Source organism: Lagenorhynchus albirostris, chromosome 12 (assembly GCF_949774975.1).
Source record: "Lagenorhynchus albirostris chromosome 12, mLagAlb1.1, whole genome shotgun sequence".
NCBI classification, from domain to species: Eukaryota; Metazoa; Chordata; class Mammalia; order Artiodactyla; family Delphinidae; genus Lagenorhynchus; species Lagenorhynchus albirostris.
The window spans coordinates 36129286-36153139 of record NC_083106.1 but is presented as its reverse complement, the minus strand read 5'-3'; the positions used below and the strand labels follow the sequence as shown (position 1 = coordinate 36153139).

Below are 23854 nucleotides of genomic sequence, written 5' to 3'. Positions count from 1 at the left end.
GAAGTGGATATATGTAAATAGTGAAGTAAGACCAACCTAAAAACCTCCATTGAAGTTAATGCAGCAGGACAATCCATACACCTAACTGAAAAGCGAACTGGTTCAGGGCCACATATCTCTGAGGCCTGAAATCTCAGGAGCAATAGGTGTGGGGCTATAAACTTGAAGCAGAGGGGACAAAGGAGCCCTGCCAGTAGGAGCGTTGGCATTCTCCCTAATTTATCCTTCCAGCCTGCTGGTTGAAGCCAAACTGGCTTGTGACTGTGTTGCTCACCCCCTGCTACAGCGTGTCCTCGGGCTCTCTGTGACCAATCTGCAGTTGCCTGGTCACCTTTTGTAAACTCACTGCCATTGTTTTGATTGCATTCAGCACCCTGCATTGTATTAGAAAATGCAGTTATGTTGCTATAAATGTATTTTCATTCACCAACCCATTTCTGCACACAATAGTCTCAACCCTACAATCTGAAAACACAGTATTAAAATTAGGTAGAAAAATAATCAAGAAAATTAGTGTTAATGCCTCAAAGCTAAAATAAAATAAAATATATTTTATCTGTTTGTTTTATTTATTTATTTAAATTTTTTTTGGCTGCGCCATGTCTTAGTTGCAGCATGCAGAATCTAGTTCCCTGACCAGGGATCGAACCCGGGTCCCCTGCATTGGGAGCATGGAGTCTTAACCACTAGACCACCAGGAAAGTCCCTAGCTGTTTATTTTAAACCATTCTTCAAAAATTCTAATTTCATCAGTTTTTTAAAAACTATATTCACATCACCTCTATTAATTGAAAAGTTTGTTTTTAATTAAAATTATGCCCTCTCATCTGGGAGCGATATAATGGCCATGACATCTCTTTTTTCATTTTGTCATGAGATGTGTGAGTAGAATAATTAAATCAGTTTTTGGTTGGTAGGTCTCATCTTCTCACTGCTTACTCACTCAGGAGCTGCTCGTGTCTCCCTGACTTTGCACAGGCAAGTATGTCCCAACTTGACTGGCCGCTGAGTTGCCCTATTTTGTCCAGCTGGGCTTAGTTCACATGCAGTCGTTTAAAGTGTTCCACAAGTACTGAACAGTATTTGCACGCAATGGACATAGCCTTTTGCTAACAAATCAAAACGACTTCAGGTCAGGCCAGCCAAGTATACGAAATGCCACAACATGTATGATACCAAAAATGCATCTCAATAATTGAAAACTCCAATGTGAATTGTGATTACAAAATAAACTTTTTAAGTAAGCCATTCTGTAACTTAACCATTCATTACTTTTAAAATCCTGTTGCTTTGATGGAAAATATTCAGAAATTTACACTGCAAATTTATCTTAAACTCAAATCTCATAGACTATGACTATTGGTAGGTCATGCCAGCAAAGCAATCTGTATCTTTCCCTAAATTACACATTTTCTTATAAATCTGCTCTTGAACCATAGACAACAGAACAAACTGTCCTGATAAGCCATGCCACTCACAGTGGTCAACGTGAAGAGAACTCTGGGAATCTAAGCGGCTCTTCTGCCACAGTGCATTGTTCCAAAATTACCCATCAGCTTGAAAGTTGTTGAACTTCACTGTAAAATGGTGCATAAGGTTATGAACTTTAACCCCAAGCCTCTCCTCTCCCTTTTTATTAAATTGGAGTGTGGATAGGTACAATAAAGGAAGGTGGTGATAAGGTTAAAAAGTGATTTAAATATGACATGTAAAGCAACTTCTTCAAACTTGGCGTTCAAATATAATTTCAAACTGTATTTGGCAAAGTCTTACGGTTATTTTTGATAATCTTTATTTAAGAATGGTAAAATGCTTTATTCTGCATTTCTACTTGACTTTCAGTTTCTACCATAAAGAGTATATATATCAAGGCAAACCACAAATAACATAATCCTAAGTCTCCCATAGAAATCATCCCCAATCTCACTTTGTCTATAAAGACTGGCAAGTTACTTAAATAAAAATGCTGGGTACAGAGGATGCTCCTCCCAAGGCACTTTGTTAGTCATTTATCCCAGAGCATACGTTACAAGATTTTAAGACGAACAGGTTGGCCATTCTGTTAGAATTAGTATTTGTCAAATATAAGGGCATTGAGAATTACGTAAGAGCTAGGGAAATGGTAGCCCACAGACAATGGGAAAACAAGGAACTGTTTTGGAGATAGAACCACCCCCACCTCCACCCGACCCAGATCAGCCCCAGGGACCAGGCAGGGAGAACTAGCCTGAGGTGCCCCCTGCAGACCAACCCTTCCAGCCGCTCCTCTTTTTGAGTGCGGGGTAGTCTCTTCCTCATTACCAAGAGGTAACAAGGAATTGTTTTTGTTGCGTTCATGTTGGAGGTCATCAGGAGGATGTGACCACCAGCTGACCAGAGAGCTGGGCCCAGGCAATTGGAGGCTACTCACCCTCATCCCTATGCGTGTAATGTGTGTTCCACCTACCATTCCCACACTAGGAGCTGTTTCAGGAAGCTGCCTTGTGACGGTAATGGTTGAGACCATCTGGACGGTACACATGACTGACTGAAGCCAGTTAAAGCTTCTATATAAACTCAAGATTCTGACAGGCGAGTGCAGAGATCTTGTCTTGAGGCCGCCCCAGACAAGCTGCATATGTAAGTTGCCTTGCTTATGAACTGGCCACCTACTAAGCTGGAGTGGCTGCCTCTTCTGCAGTCTCTCCTTGCCCTCCGCGTAGGGGAGCCGGTCTGCGAACCAACAGTTCAACCCAAGAATAATTATTTACTCAGCAACATAGTTCTAGGGTTTGTTATTCAGAAGACCAATTCCAGACAAGTAGCACAGGTATCTAAGAAGAGAAAAACATTAGATTGATAATGCTTAACTATTTGTAGACATCGGCTGGTGAATGCAATAGCTGTCTTCTTTTACTGATCTTCATTTTGTCCTTATTAAAGGATATTTTATTTATAACACCATTACATTTTCTGTTTTTAAATATATTAGCCCAATAAGGAAGGTTTAGGACTAAGTGTGAACCCTCATTTGGTAGGTAAATGGAAAACTGAGATAATGATTGTGACCAGTATTAAGTCTGACCCAGTAAAGACTTCGAGAGTCTCTGTGTGGATTTATGAAAATTACAACAGGCAAACAACCCAAATAAAACTCCAGGGCCACAGAAATCTTCTGGTTACAAATATTTGAACTTTATCAAGGGTTACTTTGTGTGCATGTTTTCATGCCAGGAGAAAAAACTCCAAAACATGGATAGATATAGTTGTTTTCTTCTAAACCGTATCTCCAATGAATAACCAGACTTTGCTGACTTTCAACTATTTACTGCTTTTTACATACTGTTGCTGTGACGCAACAGCATCTCAGTGCAGAGCAGCACTGCTCTTTTCAATGCAGATCAGCTCTATGTACACATTTGTGTTGCTCCTAAAGAGATCATGCACCTTGCTTCCGGCAGATTGGGTATCCATGGATACTGCAAAGTTTCCAAAGAAACGGTGCCTAGGATTCGCACCATGCCAGCCTTTTTAGGCCTTCTTCAAATGGAAACTGACATTTGAATTAAAGGGACAGGCATCATGCTCCCACCAAACTACTGAGCAGGTTTGCATGGATAGCATTCCCTTCCTCACCATTCAGTGGCTGTGCAACATGTAAAGGCAAGCGGGCAGATTACTTACCCTATGCTAGGGAAATGAGGGGAAGAAGTCGGGTCTGATGCGTTCTCTCCATAAGGTCCCGTGACCCCGTAATAACTCATGTATTTCTCATCTGGTGATAAATATCTTATAATCAAGGTCTGAAGAATATAAATCAGCCAGGGGAAAACAGAGGAGGAGAAATGCCATTTGAGATCGCATGCCCAGATTTATATCCCCAAATGACAGAAAGGATTGATGGGGGCAGGGGCAGAACCAGTTACCAGGTTACAAGTCTATGATCAGGGCCCTAAAGCACATCATAGTGAATTAAAAGTCTGGCTGCAGCATCTGAATAAAGCAGCATTTCATCTGATGGGAGAAAGCGTTATGATACTTCTGTCTTTCCTGGATCCTTATCACTAAGCCAGCTGAAGAATCTTCTTAAAAGCAATCATAATTAAATTTTCTATTGTTCAACGAATCTGGCCTTCAGGGAGGTAGGTTATTAACTCAGAATAAGATGACTTAAAATCAGTAATAAATATTCCAAAGTTTAAGGTTTTAAAAATTTATTTACTCAGTTCATAAAAAGCCCCCCACCCTCCAAGTCTTCATCCATGGCATTTTCAGGACCACACCCTGTTCTGTAGCTTCTTTTACTGTCCAAATTTTATCACGTTTCTTGCTGGAGTCCAGGCAATTGAAAATAAACAGACTCACATCTGGGGAATCAACAGACCAATAGTGGCAAAACACAATACCATGAAACAGAAAAATAAAATGTTTGTTACAGGAGTGCATCTCACGAGTGTGGCTCACTGGCGGCGGCAGCTATGTTAGCGTTTCTTTCTGCCTCAAGTTCAGAAACAAGCTGGGCTATCTCAGGGTGACTGAATTTTCCTGCAATGCAAGAAGATAGGGAAAAAGATAATGACAAGTGAATACATCAGTTTCTCCAGCTGGATCCTAGGGCTTGTCAGGAGCCCGATTCTGTGATCTGACCCATACTTCACTCCAACGCAGAGTAAGATTCCAGGTCCTGGAGAGAGGCCAAAGGCAACCACTCGGAGCTCACGCTAGTCACCCCAGATGCTATCAAGCGTAAGGATGAGAATCAGGCAAAGAACTACTGCTCAGGCAGACCTGGGGAAAACCTCACCAGGCAGCCTCTGAGTACCCCTACCAGGAACTCCAGGGAAACTCAGGGAGGATGGAGTCCAGAGAACTGAGAACAATCGCTGTCCATTCTGAATCTGCAATTAGTTGTGGGGAACAATGCACCTACATATAAAAAAACTGATAGGAAGACCAGGGGGTCTGGGCTGTCCCAGGATGCAAACAAGAGTGCAAACATCTACAATGAAACCAGCTAGTCTGTGCTGTCTTCCTGGCTCCTTGGCCCCTCTGGGCTTCTGCCCTGGGCAGCAACCAAGCTCCGAGCTATCTTAGGTGGGCGGTGGCTAGCACGCGGTGGGCGGGGGGTGGTTAAACCCACCGTCCCTTCTTCCCTGACTGTCTTCTCTTGCCAGTGCCTTTTGTTGCTTGCTCTTCATTCCACTGTTAACTCTATTCCATTGATTCGCCATGCTCAATCTCTTCTCTGAACGTCCCCTTCACTTTCTTGCCCTAACTGACACCTACTCGTCCTGAGGATACAGCTTTCTCTGCAGCCCCTCCGCCCGTGGCTGTCTTCTGTCTCATGCAGCTCCTACCACCAGGCCAGGGCTTGTCCTCCACACTCCTCGTTGCTTCCAGGCCATCCTCTGCCCCACGGTGTAAAAGTCGTGCTGTCAGACTTAACGTCATTCCACCAAAACTGCTTTTACCAAGGACACCGATCAGCTCCATGTTGCTAAATCCGACAGCTACTCCTGCCCTCTTGAAACACTTTCTTCCCTTGGCTTCTGGGACCCCTGATTTTCTTCCTCCAAACCTATTCTTCCCCCCATCTTTCCTGTCTAGTGGAAAGTCCAAAATCCTCAGACTCCTCTTATAAACACCCCATACACAAATCCTGTCGACTCTATACTCAAAATATATCCAGAATCTGACTTCTTACTTTTTCTACCATTACTACCCTGGTCCAAACCAGGGCAAGAAATAGGAAGAAACCATTTCTTACATCATTTACACTGTTTAAGTTTACTAATTTTTTACTAGCAATAGTGCACCACAGTGGAAAGTGCAGTGAATTTTAATCTCATCAGCTGTGCGCACATCATCCTCTTTCCAGGCTCAAGTTTCTTCCGCAATAAAATGTGGAGTTTAAACCAGATGACCTTCCAGCTCCCATAGTTTTTGATTGTACTAGTATTCTCATGTTTCATTTTCTGTTTTTCATTGTGAATGTACCAAAATAGAAGATAATAGTATTAAAATGCAAAGAACAACATAAACGTGACATATTTTATTACCTTATTGGGGAAATATGCTATCTAGTAACCCAATCATTGGTCAAACCTTTTTTCGTGTAAAGAGTCAGATAGTAAATATTTTAGGTTTTGTGAACTATTTGGTCTTTGCTGCCAACTACTGAGCTCTGCTGCTGTAGCATGAAAACAGTATAGACAACAGAGAAAGAGCGAGCGTGGCTGTTTCAGTAAAGCTTTATTGATAGAAACAAGCAGCAGCCAGTTAGGCCCACGGGCTATAGTTGGCTGACCCCTGGTTTACAACATTATTCCACTGAACCAAAGTCAAACATTTTGAGCATCACCTATATCAAGGACAGATAAGACAAAGCTGGTTGGTCTCAGCCCTCAAACAGCTTACGATAGGGTGGGGTGGGCAAGTGGGGTTTTGGAAAGAAACCCAACGAGGAACATCATTACGGAGAGTGCAAGTCAGACTGTGACAACGCTAAGGCAAGCTGCAGACCGAGGGCAGATTGAGCAAAAAGAAGGGAACGCTCAGCTGTGACAGGGAAGATTAGGAGAGGAAACCAGACAGCTGAGTGGCCTTAGCCTGCAGAGCTGTTCAGATGACTTAAAAATTGTCAAGATTTTATTTTTACGGAAGAGGAAAGCCACAAACGTTTAAAAAACAAAGAGGTGATGATACCTATATATACAAAGGAGGAAAGCACTGAGACATGCAGGATGAACTCATGAGCCTCGCAGATTAAATTAGGTGGTTATAACAACAGTTCAATACAGAAATAATGAGGGCCTTGTCTAGGGCAGAGGTAGTGGGGCTGGAAAAGAAAGAAGGAAAATCACATCAACTTCATTACAATGCAAATCATAGTTTGGAGCATATTTTGGAGCTGGGACTTTCCTCTACTTGATGAGGTCACAAAAGGGTCCAGAGAGGTCCCCCCAAAATCATCACTAACAGTATTCTCAGGGGAGATGGAGGCTGCGCTGAGCCTGAAGAACTCCCAGGGAAGAGAGATGGAGTTCTACTCCAGGGAGCAACATGAACACCAGCGGTCAGTGCACCTGGTGCCTCACTCTAGAAGTGGAATCAAAATGAAGATAGCGGGCTTCCCTGGTGGCGCAGTGGTTGGGAGTCCGCCTGCCAACGCAGGGGACGCGGGTTCGTGCCCCGGCCCGGGAAGATCCCACATGCCGCGGAGCGGCTGGGCCCATGAGCCATGGCCGCTGAGCCTGTGTGTCCGGAGCCTGTGCTCCGCAACGGGAGAGGCCACAACGGTGAGAGGCCTGCGTACCGCAAAAAAAAATGAAGATAGCTAAGGCTTATTTCCAGCGATTATTCTAAGCACTTCACATATATCCTCAAATAACCCTATAAAGTAGATTTTGTAATTATCCTCAAGTTAAAAATAAGGAAACGAAGGCCCAGAGCTAGGTTAAGTATCAATTTACTGGAAGTTACGTAAATTGTATGTGGCAGAACCAGGATTCAAACCCATGCAGTTTGACTTTAGGCCTGTGCTCTGAAGAGCTATAATGACGACGGTGACTTCAGCTGTTTGGAGTTTTCTCTTTTTGAGTCTCTATTTCTACCTCCACCTTAACATGACCTGACATCTATAAAGCACTTACATATTATAATGCATTTGACATACATTATCTCTCTTGAATCTCAAAACCAGCCTATGTCTTAAGTAAGGTATTATGATTTCCATTTTTCAGAGAGGTCAGGAGACTGCCTGGAAGCACACAGCTAGTATGTGTGATGTGAACCTGGTGCTCAGACTCCAGGGCGGCAATGCTCCTGTGCACTAGGTCACCTCATACCATAAACCCCACCATTTGCTTCTTAGATGCTCCATACGAAAGTGTCAGAGGAGGGTAACAACAGTGGACATATAATATAATGTTATGACTAACATTTTATACACTAGGAGTAAATTAAGCCAAATTAAGTGATGCTTATTGAAAGCAGCATTGCGTACCTGCTGTGGAATTGTAGAAGTCCTGCAGTCTCCCAGGTTTGTTCTCAAGGTCTTCATATTCAGATGCCTGAAGAATCATTTCACATTGGTCCAGCTGCTTCACAAATTTAGCTTCTGCACTAGATTGGGTCTCATATTCCTAAATAAAGGGACAATTAAAGCCACATGATTAGGGCTGCATGATAGGTTATTCCAGGAAAACTCTCATTCTGGTACCTGAAATCAGAGTCACAGCTAAAAGCACATTCTGCACTGGCCACATTTCTCCACTGCATACAAACCCATCACAGAGACTAGTCACCTGCAACTCCACAGCTTAACAGCGGCGCTGTATGTGGGAAGGCGGTGCTCACAGCTCCATCTATTCCACCCGATGCCTGCGAGGCATCATGTGTTCACATGGACACTTCCAAGCATTTTCCTTCCTGTTTAGTAACTTATCTTCAAGATCATTATTCTTTAATCCACCTGAGTAGAGCAGGTCTTTTCAACTTCAAGCTAATATTTCATCTTATGCTTCTCAAATTATTTCCCTCTCCATTTAATGTCGCGTTTCCTTTTCCTTTTGAAGTGAATTTCTAGCTTTCTCATTTAATTTCGGTTACCACTCTACAATGAAAATCTCTGTCCCTGCTTTCCAAATAGGGAGGAGTTAATCAAGTCCCTCTGGGTTATGACTCTTGAGGATACAGCCAGGGTCTGAGAACTCTTCATGCCATGGGTATGTGCATGTGTTGGTGGCAGGGAGGCGGTGAAGGTAGTGGACGGGGTGTGGCTTTTTTACCTTTCCTCTTCCCTTTGTTCCCTCCTTCCTCAGTGCAGACCAGAAATAAGAGGCAGTCTGCTTCATAGTGCATGACACATGTCACAAAACCACCAGTCCCAATTAATACTATACAGAACCATTCTTCTATTAAGACCAAAGTATTCCCAACTGATTTCCCTGCCAAGTTCTCATTTGTAATTCCACCCTAGATGTGTTCAGATAATGAACCTGTCATGCTTTCTCAGCAGGGTGATGTGATGTGAATCACTGAAGATTTCTTGGTTTTTATTAGATGCAGCTCTGACTGGGGTTTTCAGAACAACAGAAGGATGAGGATTTCAAGCAGGAAAGAGATACAAGTTCCAGGTTCTCAACATGGAGGACCGAAGGAAAGAGAAAGAGAGGAAAGGAGAGGAAGATCAAAGGTTACCTCCCTCTCCCTTGGGGAAAGATTGGCCCTACATGAAGTATTGACATATATAAAGTTGTCTTTTATGTGTTCCACTTTCCCACCTCCTAGTGACTCTCCCTCTGGGACCCAGGACCCTCATGTTGCTGTATATCAAACTCCCCACCAAAATACTGCACTTGTACTTCAAAGGATAGAACAGAGAGAGGCTTTTTTAAGGGGTACTTGTTAACCCAACAGTATCTTAAGCTGTATGTTGGGAAACAATCCAAGGGCAGGTGAGTGTGCCAGGCATTCAGCATATGGCAGGGAGCACCTCCTGCTTTGCCTCGGGATTCCAAGGGTTATTTCTTTAAAGCAAAATGCAGGTGGTAGGGCGGATATCTTTCTGTGATACTTCGAGGAAAAAAATGAAAATGTTTTCCCTTGACTTACTAAAATTTGACTTCACACTTCTACGGTAAAAGATAAATTATAATCGAGGATATCTAATTGCTTTAACTAGATGTGACCCCGTGGGCTGACAGCTATTTACAGTTGTGAATAGCAGTGATTAACGTTTCAGAAATCGATCAACTGCCATTTTCTATGTAACCAGTACTCAGTTCCCTGCGTACAGAGTGACCCTATTTTCTTAAATCAAAATCAGAACATATGGACTGGAGACAGAAAAACAGAGTGTACTATGTGTCAGGCAATATTCTAACTGCTTTACATATATTCATTTGATTGCCACGCAACCCTATAAAATAGGTATACTACTATTAGTAGCATTTTATAGATGAGGAAATTGAGACAGAGAGGTTCAGTAAGTCGCCCAAGATCACATAGCTAGTAAACAGAGGAGCCAGTAATTTGAACCTTGGAAATCTGGTATTGAAGCCAATGTACATGAATCTAAAACATGCATAAGTTAATATGAGAGTCTGTGTTCTCTGTTGAATAGCGTTCCCACAAAATCATGCCTACCTGTAATGCACGAATGTAACCTTATTTGGAAATAGAGTCTTTGCAGATGTAATCAAATTAAGATAAAGTCATAATGGATTAGCATGGACCTCAACCCAATGACCGACATCCTTACGAGAGGGAAATCTGGGCACAGGAAGAACATCACCTGACTAAGGAGGCAGAGACTCGAACAATGTATTCAGAAGGCAAGGATGTCAAAGCTGGAAGACGCATTCACCAGAAGCTAGGGAGAGGCAAGGAAGGATCCTCTCCCAGAGCCTTCAGGGAGCATGGCCCTGCCAGCACCTTGATTTGGACTTCTGGCCTCCAAAACTGTGAGACAATACATTGTTGTTTTAAGCCATCCGAGTTCGTGGTAATTTGTTACAGCAGCCCCCGGAAACCCAGGGTCTCTTACAATTAATAGTAAGTAACTGACATAGTATCATGAATACATAAGAACTATAAATGCTTGTTCAATTAATTAACATACAGTGTAATGACATAAAGAAAATGCTGAGTTAGGAGGCAGGCTTGTGGCCTTGCTTTGTCACCAGCTGGCTAAGAGACCTTGGGGAAGGCAAAACTCTTTAGTCTCCAGTCTTCTTATCTATAAAATAAGGGAGTTGGAAACAGGCTTTCTTTCAGCTATAACTGTACAAAACTCTAACAGATACAGTAAAGAGCCAAACAGAGAGAATATAGAGATAATTAAAAAATAACGAAGGATATAATAAAGTAGCCACTGCACAGAATCAGGGAAAGAGGAAGAAAGAGAGAGAAAATTAGTTTTCTAAGGCTGCTGTAAAAAGTACCACAAACCGGGTGGCTTAAGCAACAGAAATTTATTATCTCCCAGTTCTGGAGGCTGGGAATTGGAAATCAAGGTATTTGCAGGGTTGGTTCCTTCTGAGGGCTGTGAGGGAAGGAACTGCTCCAGGCCTCTGTCCTTGGCTTACAGATGGCCTTCTTCATGCTCACATGGTATTCTTCCAATATGTGTGTCTCTACATCCAAACTCCCCTTTTTATAAGGACACCAGTCATATTGGAAAAGCACCCCACCCAAATGACCTCATTTTAACTTGATTACCTCTGTAAGAATCCTAGTTCCAAATAAGGTCTTATTTGGAGGTACATATGAGTTTTAGGGGGTGAAAGAAAAGGTGGAAGGTCAGGTTCAGAAGACAGGAGGAGGGAGCAGGGCTTTGAAGGAAATGTGAAAAGTGAGAGTGAGAGGCAGGGCTACCCAAGCGTAAGGGGTGGGGCTAGAGGCTCAGGCAAGGGAGGGTCAGTGGGGCTGGAGGGGAGTGAGAAACTGCAGTAGGCAGGGTTTGTTTGTCGTTTTCTCTTCACTGCTGGAAAACAGCACCGGGGAGGGACTGAGCACCCACAGAGCCCACGTTCTGCGCTGGGCTCCATGGCAGCACCTGGCCTTGACCTCACTCAGCCCTAACACCCCTTAATGGTTTCAGAGATGGACAACTGACTCAGGGAGGGGAAGGAGCCCAAGGTCACTGAGCCAGGAAGTGATGAGTGAGGTGGGAACCCAGTTCTGAACTACCCCAACGCCTACATTCCTTTCAAGGACCAGAGACGGGGGTGGGGGAGTGTGAGGTTGACAGGGTGGAGGATGAGAGCCATGCATCAGGAAATCCAGGGGCTGTGAGTCAGTACCCGTACCAGGCTTTATGGTGACAAGGGAAATGGGAAGAAAAATTACTGTTAGTCCTGAGAAGTTCCTGCAGCAGCTGGGAGGTGAGAAACTGACACGACCAAAAAAGCAACAAGTTGGAGACAGCTTATTGAGACAGTCTAAGTCAAATAAAACACTGATGAGCCATATAAATTCAGATACAATAAAAAGCAACCCAGCAGATATACTTACTTCCCAAAGTTCATAGAGCTCTTTTCTGAGATCCTCTGGGAGGAGCTGGGTTAGCTGCTTCATAGCTTCCTGAAATATCAAATCATTACTTTAATCATATTCACATTTATTTAACAACTCATCTACAAATGCCAAATAATGGACTCAAACTCTTACAAATAACTCCCAAAGGGGCAGCAGAATATTGGACAATATTTAGGCTTACAAGGAGGGCAGCTGTGTACATTAAATAAATGTATTTGTTCATATGTATTTATTCACGAGCACTTATTTTGTGGCCTACAGCACACCAGACACGAATAAGGACAATGAGGAAGGTGTGAAATGATTACAGAAGTATCAGAAGCGAGGCCAAGGAGTTTACATCTTTTTTTTTTTTTTGCATCTTTAGTGGAGTATAATTGCTTTACAATGTTGTGTTAGTTTCTGCTGTATAACAAAGTGAATCAGCTATACGCATACATATATCCCCATATACCCTCCCTCTGGCATCTCCCTCCCACCCTCCCTATCCCACCTCTCTAGGTGGTCACAAAGCACCGAGCTGATCTCCCTGTGCTATGCGGCTGCTTCCCACTAGCTATCTGTTTTACATTTGGTAGTGTATATATGTCCATGCCACTCTCTCACTTCGTCCCAGCTTACCCTTCCCCCTCCCTGTGTCCTCAAGTCCATTCTCTACATCTGCATCTTTATTCCTGTCCTGCTCCTAAGTTCGTCAGAACCTTTTTTTGTTTTTTAGATTCCATATATATGTGTTACCATATGGTATTTGTTTTTCTCTTTCTGACTTACTTTACTCTGTATGACAGACTCTAGGTCCATTCACCTTACTACAAATAACTCAAATTCGTTTCTTTTTATGGCTGAGTAATATTCCATTGTATATATGTACCACATCTTCTTTATCCATTCATCTGTCGATGGACACTTAGGTTGCTTCCATGTCCTGGCTATTGTAAATAGTGCTGTAATGAACATTGTGATACATGACTCCTTTTGAATTATGGTTTTCTCAGGGTATATGCCCAGTAGTGGGATTGCTGGGTCATATGGTAGTTCTGTTTTTAGTTTTGTAAGGAACCTCCATACTGTTATCCATAGTGGCTGTATCAATTTACATTCCCATCAACAGTGCAAGAGGGTTCCCTTTTCTCCACAACCTCTCCAGCATTTATTGTTTGTAGATTTTGTGATGATGGTCATTCTGACCAGTGTGAGGTGATACCTCATTGTGGTTTTGATTTGCATTTCTCTAATGATAAATGATGTTGAGCATTCTTTCATGTGTCTGTTGGCAATCTGTATATCTTCTTTGGAGAAATGTCTATTTAGGTCTTCTGCCCAGTTTTGGATTGGGTTGTTTTTTTTTTTTTTGATATGGAGCTGCATGAGCTGCTTGTATATTTTGGAGATTAATCCTTTGTCAGTTGCTTCATTTGCAAACAGTTTCTCCCATTCTGAGGGTTGTCTTTTTGTCTTGTTTATGGTTTCCTTTGCTGTGCAAAAGCTTTCAAGTTTCATTAGGTCCCATTTGCTTATTTTTGTTTTTATTTCCATTACTCTAGGAGGTGGGTCAAAAAGGATCTTGCTGTGATTTATTTCATAGAGTGTTCTGCCTATGTTTTCCTCTAAGAGTTTTATGGATTTCACATCTTGTGGATGAATTGCTAGATGCCCACATGAAGTTCAACCATAAGCACACTAGAGTTCAAAACAAACCTGAGTGTGGGGAGAATAGGAAAGTATCAGTGAATTACACATCTCAAAGAAATTTTTTGTATACCATTATGTTCATTTTTTATCGTTCAAATGTTTTTATTGCAAAATGTAAAGCACTACACAAATGGGCAGATATTGTTATTAACATAAAGGAAATTACAAGCAGCATTTCATAGGCTCACAGACTCACAGACTGAAAAGAGATGTTAAAGGGTAATGAGCCCAACCACCCAGCAGCATCACTGGGCACTTCTTATCCTCCCTCCATAAACATGTCCAGTGGTGGGAACCTAGCACCTCAAGAGGTTACCCAAATGGGCTTTAGGCAGCATTGGTAGAAAGTACTTTCTTACATCAAGCTGAAAGTTGTCCCTGTAGTCCTTCCACTATGCCTATAGCCCCAGCTCTTCTGCCTTCCTCCCTCATAAAAACACAATGTCAAACAGGTGGGCAGTGGCCCAGCTGGGCCAGAATCTCTGCGACCAGTGATTGGTCCAAGGGATGGCCATGTAACTCAAACCAGCCACTCAGGGACCATCTGCATGAGTTGTCCAGCAGAGGCTGGGAGACAGAAGCCCCGAGTAGAGCCTGGAGAGCCAAAACCCACAGAAAAGCAGAGATGAGAGAGTGAGAGCATAGAGGGTGTTCAGTATGTATATCTAGTCTCCAAGTCCCAGCAGCCCCTCTCGTTCCCATCTCTTCCTTCATTTCTATGTTGCTCCAAAATTCTAAAATATCACATTTTGGGGGCATGAGGTCTGCAATCTACTCTCAGATGGCTTCCAATTCCTTCACTATCCTCATCCTATGCCTCTTAATCTGGTCCAGTTCTTCTAACTAGAGCTTAGGCTCTTTGAAAAGAATATGGTTGTAAGAACCACTTTTGGCAAAGTGGGTATATAAAAGTGGCAAAGGTCTCACATAAAATCAAATGGTGAGATGGGAAAAAGCAATAAAAATAAAAATGAATATTTGTATATATAATTATTTATTACCGGGAGAAAAAAATGTTATAGAATACAACCACTTCCAGAGCAAACCATATTGGCCAGTGTCAACGATCTGCTCTTGTAACTAACATCACCATCTTGAATGGTTTGCACCATTATAGCAGCCTTAGTGGTATGAAATTTAGGGTATTTTGCACCTGCATTCTCCCTTGTTTCTTTTTCATAAACCTCAGCAAAATACTTGAGAAAATACTTTGCACTTTCAAAAATTAATAGTGTCTTTATAAATAGATCACTTTTCTCTACACTATTCTAGAAACATAAGTTTGCCCATTGCTTTTGTTTGAAAAGAATGAACTGAATAACATATAGGTATAGAGACATATCAAAATTAAACTTCTAGAATATAAACATAGAAGTCCTGCTGTGACAAGGGATGACTTTATTTCCTTCAGAGCGACGCAGCCAGCACTGAATACAGTGATTGATATGTGGTCTGACCCCGAAACACAATGGAACCAAAGCTTCCATCGTGCCAAATGCTCTATTTCTATAAATGCAGCCCAAGGCTGAGTTGGCTTTTTGGAAATCACATATGATTACTGACTTATTAATAAGCTTCCTGGTGACTAAAATCACCATGTCTTTTAAAAAACAAAACATAGCAAACACATACGTTTTTGTTCTCTTCCTGAAATTAAGCAATGATTTTCTGGACCTAAACTCATTGATATCATTTGTTATTATACAATCAGAATTGCATTTTGAGACCTCTTAGTTGTTATTCCTTGTTTGGCCTCATATGCCACAGAATCATGCCTACCTTTTCAAATGAGCCACTGAAATCGACTTCATTGAAGTCCAGGACAAATGGCTGAAGATGTCAGACTTGCCCTGCCTGATGGTGAGCCCTGCCACTCCCACTTCTAAACTGAGTTTTGTCTTGTTCACACAGATTTAGAGCGATAATCTCCCTAGCTTCTTCCTGTTAGCAAAGCATGTCAAGAATCTGCCTACAGGGCTTCTCTGGGGGCGCAGTGGTTGAGAGTCCGCCTGCCGATGCAGGGGACATGGTTTGGTGCCCCGGTCCGGGGAGATCCCACATGCCGCGAAGCGGCTGGGCCCGTGAGCCATGGCTGCTGAGCCTGCGCGTCCGGAGCCTGTGCTCCGCAGCGGGAGAGGCCACAACCATGAGAGGCCCGCGTACCGCAAAAAAAAAAAAAAAAAAAAAAGAATCTGCCTACAGTTCTGAGCTGAGTGAAGCTTTCAGCAAATGTCTGTCAGTTTTGTGACAAGCACCCAGAAAGCAGTATTCATCACTCTCACATCTTTGGTGAGGCTGAAGAGTGCAACAGTTAATGACAATCTGTAGATTCAGATGGGGTTTGAAACCCTGCTTGCCATTTACTAGCTGTGGAACCCTGTGCAAGTTACTTCTTTGTCCTTCAGGTTTCTCATCTGTAAAATGGGGTTCATAGTGGTACCTACCTGAAAGGATTGCTGTGAGGATTAAATAGTTAATATATATCAAGTGCTCATTATCTGGCACAGGAAAAGCACTCTGTAAAATGTTCACTGTATTTTTCACTTTCTCCATCTTGCCATGTTTACTCCCATAATAAAGTTTGGTTCTTCCCCTTTTAACCTCTAGTTCTTCAGCAACTTTAACTCTCAGGTACATATATATCGTAACTCTGCCTTCTGTTTTAATAAGTTTTCCCTTTGCCAAGGAATATAACCTGCTATTGCTATATTCCAGAGTCAAGCTTCATCCCACTGCTTCTTAATGATCCCTACCAGGCGTCATTTACCAACTAGGGTTATAATATAAAGTCTATTTTATCCTGTTTAGGAGGGGAGTCAGACTACAAGTATTACTTTTGGCCCCCCTGAATTTTCTCTTCTACACCTTCATTCTCCCTTTCATCTTAATACCTACTCTCCTCCAAGACAATCAGCCTTCCAATTTTATCAAGTACTTTTCCTCCCATTCCTACTTTGGTTTAAAGCCTTTCTGATGCCGTTGGCTAGCCTCTGGACAAATGATACTTCCTGGTTTTCAGTATGTGCATTCCACCTCAAGGAGCCAAGAAACCCTCATTTAATTATCTTAAGTTATGGCTCAGACATCCACATCTTATTCATAAACACCATCTGCATAAAGAACTGTTCACCTCCCAGATCTTTTTCTCTGTCCCAAATCCTAACTAGCAGAGGAAGAGGCAATGGAGTATCAGCACTCCCCAAGCCTTTGGTTTCCTGTCCAAGAACTTGGGGTTCTTTAAGATGTTTCCCCTGTCCCTTCTGATGATATTTATTCTCCTGTAAATCAGATGCAGTGGGCAGCAGCCAGGAGGTTTAATGAGGCTGGGCAGGCTTTTCATCATTGCCTGCATACGGCGTCCAGGAAGAAGCAGCACTGAGTGTCAAGTCCCCTCTATGCCCCGCTCCGGGGGGTGTCACTAGCCAGGACTCAGCTTCTGTCAGGACACAGGTAGGTTTGCTCTGTCTCCAGTGGTTGGAGATCCTTCCTACTGAATGTTTTTTCTTCAGAAGGTTCTGACTCGCTCCTCTGTGGAATGAACCTCACATTCCTTGTGTGCCTATACGGGAACACTCTCTTCTTCCTTTGCGTCACTTTAAGGTCTCTGGTCACCCTCTGGTACTTCAGTATGTGATTTCTCCTCCACAAGGTATACATTTACCCTTGAATGAAACCATCGTACATCCTGAAACGTGCTATATAATTGAGGAGTCTTTTCCTCCTCCTTTTTCTCTATGTCATATGTCAATACCCAACATCCTCTGGTTTGGGGCTAACTCCTCTCCGCAACTCAGCATCTTGAGCTAATTGTTTTCTTTTTGTGTTAATCCTGCCAGTCAACCTAGGAGTTCTTTATTCAGGACAGTCTAGACTCCTACAGAGAAATATTTCCTTAGCTCCTCCCTTTTCACAGACTGTCATGATGCTCATGTGTTCTGGACCTGTATTTACACTAAGAACACATCCCTTACACTATTCCCCTTACTACCATAATTTAGGGTGTGTTGGAACTCCTAAACTGAGATTCCTTATAGATCTTCTTGCCTCTAGAGGGGCAAAAATGCTGTTGGCTACTGAGCTCTAGCCTCCGCCAGCTCCGAGAACAGCTATTTAAGCCCACCTTCCCTGTTAAACCACCTTGATGAAGGATCTGTTGACTTAGACATTTAGGATCAGTCTCTCTGGCCTACAATAAAAGCAGCTTGCAATAATCCCTGAATTGGGAACCAGCCATTCAGCATTTTAAAAAAAAACCTTCCTGGATTTTCCAGTCTCTGTGTCAAATATGTCTTCCTCTTTGTCCCTGGACTCTGGTTTAGAGTCCAAATCAGCAGACAATGTTTTATTGATGTTATTCATTTTTTACTAATACAAAATTTTTTCTTTACTTTTAACCACTAAATCAAAGGACTAATTTAAAATTTACTAAATACTAATTATAATAATGATTATTCTTGGGCTTTCTAGAACTTCTCTCCAAAGAGCTTAAACTAGCATGGAGAATTCCTTCAAGTTCCAGCTATTTCCATTGTTCTAATGAAAGCCGTACTATCTGTACTCTGTGTTCAGGTCCCCTCTATGCCCCTCCATGAGAACTGAAACCAACAAAATGTCCTGTCTCTGTGTTAAACAAGGCTTAGAATAAGCAAAACCAATTCACTGCTTATTCCAAGAAATCCTTACTTCTGGAAGGTAAGATTGTAAACCACCCAAAATAGGGTAAGCACTAACAGCTTGCCCTTCAAGATGCTTGTTAAGACCTTGGCTCACCAGCCCTACCACCCCAAAGTTATTATGTCCTAAACTCTATGCAATCCCATCTTGTAAGATAGTAGCTCCTCTTGTAAGATGCATCCAAACATCCTCCAGCCCAGGCCCTAAAACTCTATAAATACCCTCCCTTCACCCTCCTTTCTGAGACACTACTAAAACTCCATCAAGGAGGTACTCTCCCTTACTGCAATAGGTCTAATAAACTTAGCTTTGTTTCAGCAGTGGGTTTTTCTGGGGGTCTTTTGTGGAGTCAACAGTCAACACTGACCTCTTCTCGCCTATGTTTTTCTTCTTTGGGGATGTTATCTGCTGGTGCTATGTCCCCAACGATGCATTCTGCCATGTCATGAACCAGGGCTAGGCGTACACATCTGACCAGGCAAGAAATGGTGAATAATTACACAGAATTATATTCACTACAGATTCCTTCTCTATACTACTTTGAAGTTACATAATATAGTTTTCTTTCTCCAGCCTCACAGAGTATTTTATTTTAATGCAGTATTTTCTAAAGTAATTATATTCTGCCAGCCTGCAACACTTCTGAATCAAAACTGCTAGTTAATATTCAGCACAATACATGAGAATACAGGGGAAATTGTTAGCATGAATTAAAAAAAAAATAGCTGGTTTCTCAAATGTCACTTTAAAAGGTTGATAACTTTAGATTAAAAAGCCAGGAGGTGATCTAGTTAGAGCATTTACTTACTGATACAAAATTCAAAAACTATCATTTCCCCAATGTACTAGTCAGATGTCAAAATGATGCCCTTTCTAGAGAAATGGGTAGAGTTGGACAGATCTGAGTTTGCATCCAGCAATCAACATCTAATAGCTGTGTGGCCTTTGCCAAGGTACTTAATTTCTTTAAATGCTGAGTTTTGCAGCCTTCATTTTTAACATCCGTAAAAAGGGGTAATAATACTTCCTAACTTTGGTATGAAAACTAAATTTGATAATTTATGTTCCTGAAACATGTTGATGATTCAACAAATGATTATAATTATTAGTGATAATGATGAGTGATTAGGATAATCAGCATCAAAATAATAAAGGCAGTTCATGAGATAAATGCCCCAGAGGGCCAGTCTGTTTTATGTTCCCACCATCACCAAGGCAGAAGAAGGCCTCCCAGCCTCCTCACAGGTGTCCCTGCCTGCAGCTGCTCTCTCACCTAGTTCAAATCTCAGACTGTCCTTGTGAGCCTCTCCATCTGACACCGTGCTCATCTCGTACTGTCTGCCAAAAACCTCCTAAATTCTACGCCATCTACAGAGTAACAGGCCTCCGGAGACTCCCTAATGGACCTTCGTTTCAATCAATTTGATTTACTTATCAATTCCAAAATATACCTTTACTTTCCTACCATCAGAGATTTGGTTTCTCTGCCCTCTCTTTATGTGCTGTCTTCTACTTCTCCACCTAATCAGCACCATAGAGGTCAACTCCGATTCTGTCTCCTCCATGAAGACCGCCCAAGAACAGGTGATCTCTTCGGTTAAATTTTCTAACTTAATTTATTTTGTGCTCTGTATGGAAGCCACTCTGGGCCTGTGTAATTCATCTGGGTTTTATTTACTATCTTATACTGTATTGCTAGGAAAGTTTGTCCTGCGCTCAAAAAGCATTTTATTTTTTATTTTGTTTATTTATTTTGGCTGAGCCAGGTCTTAGTTGCGGCATTCAAGACGGATCTAGTTCCCCACCCAGGGATCAAACTCAGGGCCCTTGCATTGGGCGTGGAGTCTTACCCACTGGACTACCAGGGAAGTCCCTCAAAAAGCATTTTAAACACTTGTTGGTTGACTGAAGGGAGAGAGGATATCTTTCTCAGCTCTTTCCTGCACATACAATTTCAAAAAGTCACTTCACAAATAAGTGCTACTATTCAGAAAAGGGGTGAAATAAAGGTACACACAGTGTATGGATACAATTTTAGACAAAAGACACTTTACCTTCAAGGCCCTGGAAACCCTCACATCACACTTAAGTTTGAGACCAAGGTAGGCTCTTTCACTTGCCAGGAGAAAACCCAGAGTACAGTTTACAACAACTGAAGTGATCAGCATATAATGCCCCTTCCCACATCCTGAATCTGTATGGTTTGCCTCAAGTAATTTTTCTTGACATATACACTAAGCTACAAGAATCTGACACAGGCCTCAGTCATGAAGAGTCATGCATACCCACAGACCCTAACCGGCACCAAAGTTCACAGCTTACCGGTCTTTGTTAAGATGTTCATCTTTGGTCACCAGAGCCATAACTGCCATCCTATACATGTGATCTGATACGCTCTCTGGCTTCTGGACATTTCTGTATACCCAGCCAGTACGTGGGACTCTCTGATAAAAATGAACAGAAAACAATTGATAAAAATAAGTATTTTAACTATCTACGGTGCTCTTCAAGAGAAGTCCAGGGAATAGGGCACAGAAGCTGGGTCATGGTTTCAGTACATATTAAAAAACGCTTAACTAACCTAAATGATCAACTGCTGGAATCAAATAAACCAGTGAGGGCAGAGAATGAGAAAGAGAGAGGGAGGGAGGAATAATTCACAAGTATACAATACATAAGTCCAAAAGTCAAGTTACTCCGTGTTACCGATTTACTGATGTACAGATCATATACAAGTCCTTAAAACATAAGAACAAAACTGTAAAGTATCTTATCTTTCCTAACTATAAGAGTTGTTAAGTTTTACTTCAAACAACTCATTAGACACAAGTAGAAAACACTGTGGTGAAAGCGTCGTGAACAAGCAACAGACTTCCAAATTCTGAAGCAGAAAGGATAAGGCGTTTCTAACTGCTTCATGCTACCCACCAGTCATGACTCTTCCTTTTACTCAGATCATGATGTGATCCTGTGAGACTCGGGAGTTCACATTTCTAAAGAATTTTATGAACTGCAGAAACAATGGCATGAAACAGATAATCTGCTTTGAACTTGGAGAAATTCTGCAAAACGTGTGGCCAGGGGTGGACCGGCAGGAGGAGGACCTCTGGGATGTAACTCCAGTGTGTGCTACATAAAATCCTCCGTTAAAAAAAAAAAAAAAGTCTTGTTATTTCTATAAGTAATTGTGAGACAGATTTTAAGCACTCCACTTAAACCCTGCAGGACCAATGGGTTCTGATCTTCCCACTTGGCCGGTTGTGGGGTCGTGAGCCCCAAAAGTAGTCAGGGCAGACGCGGGCAGAGGGACCAGCACATCACCGCGCCGGATCCCCTCCAGAAACCTCTCGAAAGGCCGCCTGGGCCGGCCCCATCGGAGCGCCAGGCCGACACAGGAAACAGCGCGTCTCGGACTCCTCTCGGCCTGGGGTCGGCCCTAGCAGCCCGGCCACGCAGCCTCCGCCACTTGCTTCCTCCGACCACGGTCCGGACGCACGACCGCATCCATCCGGAGGGGTTTTCTCTGTCGACCCCAAGAGGCCGGGAGAACTGAGGAAGGGGGCTGGCCTCGGGCCAGGTGGGGAGCAGGAGCCTCGTCGCCCCGCGGCCGGCCCCGGCCTCTCCCCGCGCAGCCGCGACCCGGGCCCCAGGCGGCCCTCCCGGCGCCCGCTCACCTTGAGCTGCCCCACCAGCCGCAGGAACTGCAGCAGGTCCCGGGCGCCGCGGCCCGAGATGGGCGCAGCCATGCGGCCACCGATCCCGACAGGTCTGAGCCAGCAGCGCGACCGCCGCTCGAAGCTCCTCCCCCCGAAGCCCCTCCCACTGAAGCTCCTCCCATTCTTCCTCCCTACCCCTCCTTCCCTCTCCTCCTCTCCTTACTCCTCCTCCGTTTCCTCACCCTGGTTTTCTCCGACTGTTCTGTCCAGTCTTCCACCTTCCTGGCCGTAGTGGCTGCAGTTGGGCATTGCACCATCCAAGGCAGAGGCACTGTACTTGGAGCATCTAGGTATGCATTACTTGTTTGCTAAACTCCGCTCAGCTGAACTCCATCAAACTTTTAAAGGGATTGCAGTTCCTTGGGGAGGGACAGAGGGGTTGGGGTGCCGAGGAGGTGGAGGAAGGTTAGGCCATAATGCACCAAAATCTTGCCTTTTAGCAATTCAACCTCTGACTAGAGAGAGAGATAAGGAACTCTACTTCAAGGCGAGCAATCTATAAACATTTTAACAGAGGCACAAGGAAGATGCTTTGGAAGGGAGACATTAGTTAGGAGTGACAAAAGTACTGGAAGGATTGGAGGCTAGCCATAGCTAGAGAACTTTAGAGGTTAGTATAAATGGCTAGGGAGTGAATACAATTCCATGTTGAAATCACAACCCCCTGACACCTCAAGTGCTGAAGAATCCCCAAAAGTTGGTCAGGGCCTGTCTCAACTATCTGTCCTAATTCTATCAAAAACCGATGGTACCAGTTTTTAAAGACACTTAGTGACATGCATACTGAAGGACTCAATGAGAGAGGGTAACATGGAGAATAGACTGTATAGGGAGGAAGGAAGTTGGAAGACCAGTTAGGAGTCTATTGAAGTAATTCTTTGGGGAGATGATTTTGGTTTAATCCAGGATTCGAGTAGTGGAGGTGGTGAGATGTTAAATTTGGGGTACAATTTAAAGGTAGGACTAACAGGATTTGTGACACATTGGACATGGGGTACAAGAGAAAGAGGAGTCAAGGATGACTCCACGAATCTTGGCCTGACCAACTGAAATAATGGAGTTGCTATGTATTGAGCCAGAGAAAACTGCAAGAAGAGTAGGTTGTGGGGAAGGGTAGGAATCAGAAGTTTAGTTTAGGACATGTTGAGATACCTATTAGAGATCCTAGTAGAGAGATAAATCGGGAGGTCAGGGGAAAGGTGACAACTTTGTGTCATCAGCACATAAGATGGTTTGTAAAGCCAAGCAACTGGATGAGACCACCTGGTGGAAAAGTGTGGATGAAGAAAAGATGTCTGAAGCCTCAGGTCTCAGGCAAACCAAAGTTTAGAGTTTGGGAGACCAGAAAGAAGTGGCCAGTAGAGGATTAAGAGGTGGTTGTGTCCTGGAGGCCAGATGAAGAAAATACTTCAAGAAGGAAGGAATGTGATCAATTAAGTCAACATTATATCAGATAAAGACAGATTTGACTACTGGATTTAGCAAATTCATTGTCACTACTGACCTTGACAAGAGCAGCTTTGGTCTGCTGGGGCAAGCAGAACCCTACCTGGAGTTGGTTCCAGAGAGAACAGGAGTGAGAAATGCAACTCATTTAAAATGAGTGGGGCTACTGGAGGAAAGATTTCTTTTTAAGACAGGAGATGTTACAGTATATTTGTTTACTGATGGAGGTGATCTAGTAGAGAGGGAAAATTAATGATGTACTGTAGGAGACAAAGGAGAGAAATACTGGAATGACGGCCTTGAGT

At 43.0% G+C, this 23854-nt stretch overlaps 2 protein-coding genes across 2 annotated transcripts in view; one reads left to right on the top strand and one right to left on the bottom strand.

Annotated features, from left to right (window-relative positions):
• The window catches only part of TPD52L1 (TPD52 like 1), a 126241-nt gene that overhangs the window by 101056 nt on the left and 1331 nt on the right, over positions 1-23854 (top strand). The gene's annotated exons all lie outside the window — the stretch shown is intronic.
• Positions 4177-22194, bottom strand: HDDC2 (HD domain containing 2). Its single transcript, XM_060168151.1, has 6 exons — positions 22062-22194; positions 20710-20831; positions 18755-18857; positions 11998-12066; positions 7985-8123; positions 4177-4524 (listed from the first exon to the last, which is right to left on the bottom strand). The coding sequence occupies exons 1-6, from the start codon at positions 22131-22133 to the stop codon at positions 4427-4429; spliced, it is 603 nt and encodes a 200-aa protein (XP_060024134.1). The 5' UTR covers positions 22134-22194; the 3' UTR covers positions 4177-4426.